General features: G+C 30.7%; 1 protein-coding gene across 2 annotated transcripts; it reads right to left on the bottom strand.

Annotated features, from left to right (window-relative positions):
• Positions 1 to 4,293: 4,293 nt before the first annotated feature.
• On the bottom strand, positions 4,294 to 9,998 carry FLK (RNA-binding KH domain-containing protein). Of its 2 annotated transcripts, none has more exons than XM_028077447.2 (7): positions 9,818 to 9,998; positions 9,357 to 9,631; positions 6,708 to 6,960; positions 6,102 to 6,250; positions 5,463 to 5,744; positions 4,923 to 5,117; positions 4,294 to 4,697 (listed from the first exon to the last, which is right to left on the bottom strand). In XM_028077447.2, exons 2-7 carry the CDS (start codon positions 9,618 to 9,620, stop codon positions 4,512 to 4,514), a joined length of 1,329 nt encoding a protein of 442 aa, XP_027933248.1. In that variant the 5' UTR covers positions 9,621 to 9,631; positions 9,818 to 9,998; the 3' UTR covers positions 4,294 to 4,511. The 2 variants fall into 2 exon arrangements, with proteins under 2 accessions (XP_027933248.1, XP_085531374.1); XM_085675248.1 differs by lacking the exon at positions 9,818 to 9,998 and adding an exon at positions 8,288 to 8,439 and having other exon boundaries at positions 9,357 to 9,616.
• Positions 9,999 to 10,837: the final 839 nt, after the last annotated feature.

The following is a 10,837-nucleotide window of genomic DNA, read 5'->3' as shown; positions in this document are numbered from 1 at the left end:
AATTTTCTTCGTTTACATTTTAAAGATTTGAGTCCTAATATTTTTTACAATATTTACTTCCGAAGATTTAAAAATAAAATTATTATTTCTTAGTACCATCATTTATCAATATTAAATACTTATAATTACATTTTCAATCTTGGATAATAATTATTTTCTTACATGATTTTTTTCACCTTATACTTAATTTTCTTCCCGGATTAGTTTGATACAGGTTATACTTAATTTTCTTCCCGGACTAGTTTGATACAGATTATACTTAATTTTCTTTCCGGGTTAGTTTGATACAGGCTTAATTAGTGATTTTGTTATGTTATATAATTTGTTAGTTTGCTTCATTTTGATCCTCTTATTATTTTTTGATTTAATTTAGTCCTTCAAATTAAGAAAAAATCAATTTGGTTCCTCTAATTATTTTTTATTCAATTTAGTCATTTTTTTAACGATCAATTTTATTCTCTCTCCCATTTGAGACCAAATTAGTAATTAGATTTAACTAAAACTTATATATGTCTGTTAAAATAATTTTTTATAATTTATACATCAAACTACCCCGCCTAAATAATAAAATTATTTTACTTTTTACACTCCACCTAAATACTCAAATTTTTTACACATAGGTGAGGTGATTTAATATATAAATTCTACAAAATTATTTTAACATGTGTATATAAGTTGTTATTAAACTTAATTACTAATTTGATAGAACAAAATTAAATCGTTTGAAAAAGGACTAAATTGAATAAAAAATAATAAGGAGACCAAATTGTACATTTAAAAAAAACATAAAATAAATGGCTAAATTGAACCCAAAAATAATAAATGAACCAAAACAACACATTAAAAAACCAAATCAATAATGAAGCATTTGATATATTCACGCAAAGAATACACATACTCATACACATATTTTAAAATATGTCATTGAACTAGTATTTTTAATTGACTTACATAAACAGGTGTACAAAACAAGTTTAGAAAACAAGTTTAGATTATGAATGTGAAGAGGGAGTAAAGAAAAAGAAGGAGTCCACGAGTTGGAAGGTAATATTGTTGGCTATCTCGTAATACGAAAATACTCTCTTCAAGATGACACTCACAAATAAGAGCAGAAATATGTATTAGAGCACACATGAAATTTAACGTGTTTCAACGCCTCAGACTAATATCCACAAATACTCAACAAAAAACCCTTTTACTCGACATGTAATTTTTTCTGAAAATCTACCAACCTTTCTCAACTAAATTGCAAACAATCTTGTGCAATTTTTTGCGTACAAAATTATAAATCCTTCTTGTGCAATTTTTTGTGGACAAAACTACAAACCCTTCTTGTTCAATTATTTTTGGACCAAAACTTCAAACATTTCCTAGTGATTATTTTTGTATTTTTCTTTCTTTTGATTGTTTTAATAACTTTATCATCTTGACATTTATTTGTGTGTTGACTATATGTTAATGAAGGTTGGAAAGAAAGATATCCATATTTATTTGTGTGTTAACTATATGTTAATGAAGGCTACACAGAAAAAAGATATTCATAACAGTTACATGCAAGATTTAAGCCAAAAATATATGATGAAATGACTTTTAAATCATAATCTAAGATACATCTATTTCTTTTGTGTTTTTATGTTAACATGCACAAATCTCTAAAAAAAAAAAAAAATTTGTGGACATGCTTAAAATGTTTAAATTAAAGATTGGAACCTTTGCACACAAATATCACATTAGTGAAGTGTTTTGTCCATCTTTTTGGGTAAGTAATGGTTAAATGTGAAACCAAAATATGAGTCGGTCTGTTTCGACCCGTTGGTCTATTTTTAAAATATAAAAAAAAGTTAAAAAGATTAATTTTGTATATTATATTTTTTAAATATATAAATATATAATAATATTATAACTTAAATCATTAATAACTACAAATTAAGTTTCAGTTATTAATTATAATATAATAATTTAATATGTAAATATAATAATTATTTTAATTTATTTTATTAAAAATAGTAATTAATCAATTAAAAGTTAAATTTGATTAAATATATTTTTTAATCAATTTATAAGTATATATAAATAAATTTACAAATAAAAAAATTTAAAAAAAAGGAAAAAATATTGTCGGGCCAAGTCGGCTTATTAGTGCGTTCTGTATAGGACAAGTTATGATAATTGTTCATTTTTGTTTGACAAGCCACCTAACCCGTTTTGTCACCCTTAGACACTATACTCCATGCACTATGAGATGACTTTGAAAGTAAGAAGTTGTAGACAATTTTTTGAAAGAAATTTATTCATTTTGTGTAATCATGTTACAACACATTATTTTAGTTTAGTTGTGAAAATATAAAATTCAGTCAAAATTAAAGTTATTTTTTACTTTATTTATGCATATAAAAATAATTGAATGCTTGAAATAACTACTTCAATAGAATATATTTTTTGTTTTATTTTGATAGAAGTCATGCCTTTTGAAAAAAGAAATGTACTGTGTTAAAATCGTCATTCCAAACATAACTTTAGTTATAAAAAAAAAAAAAAGAACATGCTAACAAACATGATTTTTTTAAATGAATAATTATTTTTAATACAAAAGTCATATCGTGAATGATGACTTCTTCGTTTCAAAATTATATCCTTTCCTATAACGTAACCACTTCTATAACTTTTTAAAAATCTATTCATTTACATAAATGAATAAAAATTGACCATTTTAATAAATAAATTGATTATTTTTCAAAAGTATAAATTATTATCGGTTGATATTATCTCATTTTATTAATGGTTAATAAATAACTACGTACTCATTATGTTTACATAATAACCATTCAATCATCTAAAAACATCATCATCATGATCACAATGATACACTTTAAAATATTGAATGTTCCTTGTACATAAAAAGGGAGAACGATTCAAATTAACTTCAACTTATAAATATCACATTAACATTTAATTTAACACAAAACCAAGCATGCAATAATATATTTAATTTCATGAACATGAAAAAAGAACTTTTAATTGTTATATCCACCCATTTTTTATTTTTTTTGGTAAAACTCGTTCATGGAGTCCACGTAGAAACTCAACTCCATATAGTTTAACACTTTCACATGTTATCTCTCCAAAACTACTTCATTTTATAATCTAAAAGTATGGATAATCAAGGAACGAGCCATAAACTTAAGATAAAGGACATATAGAGATGATGAGATACAAATTTTATATTAAAAGTTAAGTTTTACAGCATTATATGTGTTTTCTTTATTGATGATGTATAACTTTATTTATAAACTTAAAAATGATTAATATTTATTTCTTTTTAGGATTAGTGGGTCTTGAGTGTAAGCCATATGTGTTTGAGGTTGGGCTTCTAAACTACCTTCCTGGAAATGATTATTGAACAATATAAAATAAAAAAAGACTACAAGCTCATTATTTCAACATTTGGAATAAAAAATATCTCTAATATGAATTAACTTATAATTCATTAACATTGAATCTTTTTAATGAATCACCTTGATAAGGCTGACAATGAAAAATATAAAAATAAAGATAATGTCCATCATGAAAACATTTACAATTTGAAGAAATATTCCACTTAGTAAACACTAGAATGGAGTTTTTATTGTATTATGTTGATTACACTCATTTTTGCCTTGCTCAATTCTGTTCCATGCATAAAATCTTCCCTATATAAGGTAGAAAAAATTTATTGAAACCTTGATTTTTAAATGGTAGGTTTCAAGTATGATTTCTCCACGCCAGTTCTATTGGTCAAACTTTTCTATATTGAAACCTATTAATTTTATATAGTTTAAAATTAAAGATTCTTGCTTAGCTTCCAACTTGATTTGCTGTGTTGTGCGTGAACACCACTAAGTGATAATTGATTGGCCATTTCATGATAATCATTGCTGTTATTGACCTTTCAAAGGAGTGAATAAATAAGTGTGAACTTCAAAACTTCACCTACTTTTAATGATTTGACTTCTGAATCTAAGAGTTTCAAACTTTGAACTATTATAAACCTTTCGAGGGGAAGGAATTGCTGAATTAGCTCGACACCGTTATTTATTTGCTATTTTTTTTTTCAGTTTGTTACATTTATTCTATTACAAGTAAGGATTTAATTGTTGACAAATTTCCTGAAAATAGTGGTACAAGATTGGTAAGATTCATTATGCTGTGATTGTTTCTGGAAAAATATTATTCCCACAGATTAAATTCTGATTATTGTTTTCAAATATACTTTGCTATTGAGATGAAAGTCAGGGAAAGAGAACGGGGCATGAATGATTTTACTACTTTATGCTATTTTGATATCTTCACAACTAACTGGTGAGCAGTTTCTTTAGCAAGTAATTCAGGAAATGATGATACATGAGAGGCATGTTTAATCTTTGAAATGACTACGAGTACAACACAATACAAGGGTCACACAATAATCTAATATCTGTTAAATTATTACATTGATTCTGTTCCCAGCATTTTACACTGAAATAGTGGAAGCATTAGTAGCCATAGTTTGCACCATAAACGGAGCTGTAGCCTCCACCATGTCCTGGATTGGAAGGAGGAGATGCATACACAGAAGCGTGGGCAGGATAAGAGCTGTATCCTTGCTCTGCACCACCTCCACCTGTTTGCGGCGGTGCCGGTGCTCCACCAGCTGCAGCTGCAGCTTCAGCCATAAAATTCTGCACCACATTCATTAATTCTATTACTTGATTAATCTTGATGAAACTTAGGCAATAAATACTTTATGTCCCCTATGAACACTGCAAACAGCTTTTCACAAAATAATTTCATACTGATAATAAGATAAAAGTCTAACTACCACTGAAAAAATATTTACAAGACGTGCAGCATCTCACGGATTGAATTTTCTTTTTAAGTTGATTAAAAGACCAAGATCAGAATACCTGTATCAGTTGCTGAGCTGTTTGGACTTGAGATGCAGTTCCACTGATTTCAACAGTCATCTCCCCAGGAACACCTCTTGTTTCTTGTATGGTAACAGTAGCCCCACTAGCTCTTCTGATGTAGCTTATACTCGCTCCTGCTGTTCCAATGACAGCATCAGCATACGAGAGAGGAATTTGCATTTGCTGCGTCATCTGCCAAAATAGCCACAAAAAAAAGCATCATGATTAAAATGTAATTATAAAGATCTGGAACTCAGGTCTAAGTAATAAGTATATATTGCATATTCTCCAATCCTAAAGGTGAATAGATATAGCTAGACAAGAGTGTTTGCCTGCACCCACAGTTCCATTTAAAGTCATAAACAACAAATCAAACAGAAGACCACATCTAATCTCTACAACCGAAGATGACATTCACAAGATATTTCACATATTTTGTTTAGCTAAATATTTAAGCAAAAATCCAAGTGTTTGTGCACTTTGCATCATCTTCACAACAGTTATAGAACAATGCAATTTACCAAGAAGCACAAGTACCTGTGTGACAACAGAAGGTGCAGATTGAGTATTTGCAGATGCATGAATGCCTATTGAAGCATCTCTTCCATATGCAGATATACCTTGATGGGGCTGTCTTTCGACTGGAGGAGGGATCTCGACTGGTGGATAATAACTATCAAGTTGTCGTGGAGGTGGTATGTACTGAGAAGGAGGTCCAAAACCAGGACCTCCACCAGCATTTGGAGGAAGGCCCTGAGGTGGACCCCAAGATTGGTGGGGTGGCATGGGCTCTGCGTGATGGGGATTGGCTATTTGCATCTGGAGAAATAATAACCTAGAGCTTGTTATTTTATAATAAAAGCGATTTTAAGGATACCTTAAAAAAATAGTTTCCAGAGTTATTTTTAAAGTATAGCTATTTTTATTTGGTAATAATATAAAAAAAAAAAAAAACTTTTAGTTTTAAATAGCTAGCTTTTTGTTCAGAAACAACTCAAAATAATAAAAAAAATTGATTTATTCAACATCTGTTTTTTCAAAACTTTAAACAAGCACTAATTTTTTTAAAACGTGCTTTTGTCCTGAAAAATATCTAAAGAAACAGGCTCTTAGAAGCATTTTGCATCTTATTAAAAAGAAAGATTCTTCACGAGTGTAAAGTGAAATCACACTTACATTCATTTCAAAAATTGGAATTACACTGCGATCAACTAGAAACTTCCTTAGGTGGGAAGCAATTAACTCTAGTGCCTTATGTACTCCAGCAGCATCCCCAACTACTTCAACCACCCTGTCATCTTGAAGAGCAAAAATTGGGAGGTCTTCTGCAGAAGAGAAAGACGATGCAGATGGTTAGCAACTAAAGAATGTCAAACAGCCCACCAATGGACCAAAATGCAAAGATTGGACAAGAGCTTCAAATTTTCAGTATACTATATTTGAAAGCATAAACCAGAACATAGTAATAGATATTATTTTCACCATAATTCGTTCATACCACTCCAGTAAATTATTCCTGCAATAGTTTTCAGTTAAGGAAGGATAGACAATGAAGATTGCAGAATGTTTCAAAACTATAATTGAATTGTAGCAATCTTGAATTGAAACCAAAATCATGGTTTAAACTATAATTAGACTGTAACGATCATAGCTTAAAATCATGTTAAGACAATAAAAACCAAAATGAAATCCATGAAATTACAGAATTCTAAACTAATGAATAAAGACAATATTGCAAAAATAACAACTACATGAGAAAATGTTATATGAAAAAGCAAGAACCTGCTCCAAGAACTCTAACAATACAATTGGATGCTTCTTGGATAGATTTTACAGTTCCTCCTTGCTTCCCAATTAAACTTCCTGCTTGTGAGGCTGCCACTAGAAGTTTAGTAGAAACCTTCCCAGCCACACCTGAAGGAGCGTGGGTAAAATCACTCTCCAAACCATCAATAATCCTCTTATGAACCCTCAATAAGCCATCCACAGCAGGAGGAAGAGCGGAATCAGGATCATCTTTGCCTGATATCATTACCTAATCAAAATGAATAAATTACAGTATCAACCAACAGCACAATATCTCTAATATTGAGGTATGACAAAAATACATAAAGATTAGGGTGGAAAACAAAAAATAAATCAACTTTAACTGACAGTAATACACCAAACAAAAACAATAATTACCAAGGATACTACATGCCACCTATAATGTCAAGCTCAGCAAGATAGCAAACAAGCAAGCAATTTTGAATATTTCAAAATGTAATAATTTAAATTCTTTTTTGGTGACATTTTCTTCCCCCAATTAATATCTATAACATCCTTACCTATCAACAAAATGCCAGAAGAAATCCTTTACCATCAGATCAGTTGTCTAACAGCTCCACAGGTCATTATGATTAAGACCTCATCACAAAAACTCTTCACCTAATTAATCTACATTAACAATCTGATCTGATGGTACAATAGCAATAATTATCTCAGCCCACTAAGTGAGATTGGCAACAGGAATCACATACCACCATTAAGATTACTAATGACCGAACTCTCAACGGTATTTATTCTCCATGAGGTCTTTCTTAATAATTTAACCATACCAGATAGTAATATCTGAAATTAAAATGTTAAACAGCTTTTGGTTAAGAACCAGCCATGGAAACATGATGTTCATTAGAAGCAACTGGAATGAATAGATGGAACGTGATTGAGATGAGATCTTAATGAGCATCTTCAATAAATCTTAAAATGTGACTTTAGACTTAACCATGGAAATCTAAGTATAATTTATAGCTTGGGAGGTCCTAACACTTCACCAGATCAAAAACCACTTTTCCTTTCTCTGCCCGTTTACACACCTTATACACAGTTTCCGGGGCCTCCACCCATTTTTCTTACTTCAGTAGTGATCTATACGCATATCACCTAAAATTTCTCTTCCTATCCCTCTACTAGTATATGAAATAGCTCCATAAGTTACATATGCCAAAAAAAAAATCCTCATAGCTGCTTTTATTCAACCAACTAAGACGTGCAAAAATGGAAGTCTCAAGCTGAAATGTAGTAATTGTAATTGAGCAATAACTCTTATAAGTCACAAGATGTAAGATGCACGTAACAATGGAAGTGTCTTCTAACTCCTTAATAATTGGATTTCAGTTTACGAGAGTGCATTCATGTGTTATAATTGAGTTGATTGATAGACCTAAGTTGTTTTTGTATTCTTTTTTATCCAATAACATGTATAATAACAAAAAAACACTCCAGTTTTGATGGTTTAAGTATAGTATTAGATTTGGTTATAAGTTTCTTTTCGTTGCTTGCAATCTGCGGCAAGACATCAATCATCCAGGTTTTGAATTTACCAGATGGAATGCAGAGCTTCGTGGTACATGCAAACAAACTTTTCAGCACTTCGCAATGCTCAATGCTGATCCCTGCATCTGAATCTTTGGTTCTTCAGTATTGGGACCTAATTGATGATTGAGTCGTTGCCTTTAAAATTGGAACATTGAACCTGCACAGATTCATTTTCCGTCAGAATTATATTCATATTCTGTGGATTCTTGCCATTACTCTTCATTTCGAATTAGTTTCATCTTCTTCTCCTTAGTTTTTTTTTTCTCTTTTACTGTAGCACGAGTAAAGTCGCACTATAGAGTTTTAGGCCATGAACAAGCTATATTTTTTTATTGCTGCAATATTTTTAATTAAAATTTCTGGGTACAACAAGTGGGAAATGTCATGAAAGATAGCTGAAGGTAAGACAACCACTATCTATTATCCTTCATAACATCATTGACCAACCACAGTCTCAATTCCACTGGAAAATAGCAGCACTAGAATTACTCTGAAGTGATGCACGAAACATAAATTTCAGTTTTTCAAGAGGAATCAAACTCCAATATATGCAAAGGAATTTTAACTCTCTTAATGTTTCCTGATGTAAATGTTATAAGTAGTTAGGACAAAGACTAAATAGAAAAATACCCGAATGCATACGTATAAGGTAAACATCTACCACATTAGCCCTAATTTCCGAAAAGGAGATCCACATGAATTCAAACAGTTTCTGTTCATTTCCGATATCTAATCCAATAATGGTTAAACTGTAGATAAAAGAAAAGCAAATAATGAACATCTTCCACTGTTCCAATCTCCAAGAAGCTCAACCAAAACCTCTAAAAATCATAATATAAAACAAGTGCATTACAAAGGAAACACAAGACCACATTAAAGATTCCAGATCAATACTAGCCCAACAACAAGCAGCTGAAGTATCAACAACAAAATAATACCAAACCGCATCACCCTCAACAAATGAAAAAAGAAAAAAAAAAGTTGCAATTAACTGGACAGCAAGATACACATAACAGGAATTGAAGAAGTCAGAGTGTATTGAGAATGACGAAAAGTGAAGTAGAAGAGACTTACAGCCCTTTGCGCAGTTCCAGGAGGACCATCAAGAATCTTAACGCGAGCTCGTGTCTCCTCCACAATCTTCTTAATGAACTCTCCTTTACGTCCAATTATGCCCCCAACCTTCTGCGCAGGAACTAACATCCGAAACACACTCTCTCCAGGCCACCCCGGCCACTTCTTCTCAGCCACAACCGGCTCTTCGCCACCTTGCAATTCCGCCTCAACTGTTTCCTCCGCCTCATGCTCAGCGCTCGCGTTCTGATCCACTTCAGCCATCGAGGTTTTCACTGTCAAAACACAGAAAGCACTATTACAGATATGACAAACGAAACTCGAAACGTAACATCACATCACATGCTATCTCGGAGGAACTCGAAGGACTCAAATCAACTGGATCTAAAATGGAAACACTTAATCTCCAAGAGAAATGAATAGTAAATTATTGAACAAGTGAGCTTAGTGTGTAAGATTACCTTGATTGGAAAGAGGATGAGGTACAGTTACAAATCTAGGGTTTTGAGTTGAGGAGGAGAAGAAGAAGAAAGGTAAGTGTGAGAGAAGAGAAGCGAATAACGATGGTGAATGAAAGGGGGAGTCTTATATATATGAGAAACCGATGGAGCAGAAACATAGATAAATAGATAGATAGATACTGTGTGTCATCCAACCACTGAGTAAACTTCTTCCCATATTTGGCTTTTTCCCTTTAACTGTTAACTCAAAAAATAAATAATTGAATATAATTAATTAAATTATTGAATCTAGTATAAATCCACATGGTTAGTTTTTATGTTAATTAATGTGGAATTTGGTATAATAATTAATTTAAAATTTTATAAAAGAAATATAACTGAAAAAGTTTAATGTTTAGTACAAATGCTTTTAATATGTTAAATTTACAAAGGTGATTCATAAAGGGGATAAAATACTTTATAGAATTTCAATAATAACCAAAACACATCTTATAAAACAATAAAATTTCTATTGTTGAATTTTTCAATAAAAATAGTTTAATTAAGAAGAAAATTAATCTTTTACTCATTGAGTAGTTTAGGAAGATTGCTATGAGCTCAAGCTAGAAGTCACTCTACAAATGCTTCAAAGACATTTTTAACATGGAAAAAAATACAATCAGTGTAAGCATTTCTCAAATATAAATTGTTACTCTTCCTATAAATTAAGATAACTTTTTAAGATTTTTTTTCTTTTTTTTTTTGTGTGTGTGTGTTTACCAAGATGATAAATAATCATAATAAATGAAATATTATTTTCTTAAAATATGTTTTCCCTTTGTTAGACACTTGTATTGGAATATTAGAATTAATGTGATGTATTAACTAGTAGTTAGACATTTATCTTTGTCTTTTTTATATTGTTCCTAAAGCTGTTTTTCTCAATAACATTTTCACATCTACTACTGGTCGTTTTTTAAATTTCAAGATAACATTTATTTTGCAATTATACCTTTTTATTTCCATTATTATTATTATGCA

This window comes from Vigna unguiculata, chromosome 6 (assembly GCF_037176805.1).
Source record: "Vigna unguiculata cultivar grain cowpea cultivar isolate G323 ecotype 2 chromosome 6, ASM3717680v1, whole genome shotgun sequence".
In the NCBI taxonomy this organism is placed as follows: domain Eukaryota; kingdom Viridiplantae; phylum Streptophyta; class Magnoliopsida; order Fabales; family Fabaceae; genus Vigna; species Vigna unguiculata.
This window is presented reverse-complemented; position numbering and strand designations above follow the sequence as displayed.

What these genes read in the sequence shown, in the direction of transcription:
- FLK (XM_028077447.2), bottom strand. Translation starts at nt 9,620, where the DNA reads ATGGCTGAAGTGGATCAGAACGCGAGCGCTGAGCATGAGGCGGAGGAA. An exon ending in CACCTTCTGTTGTCACACAG is followed by an intron (nt 5,118 to 5,462) that starts GTACTTGTGCTT and finishes CTATTTTGGCAG; the next exon opens with ATGACGCAGCAAATGCAAAT. An exon ending in CAGCTCAGCAACTGATACAG is followed by an intron (nt 4,698 to 4,922) that starts GTATTCTGATCT and finishes AATGTGGTGCAG; the next exon opens with AATTTTATGGCTGAAGCTGC.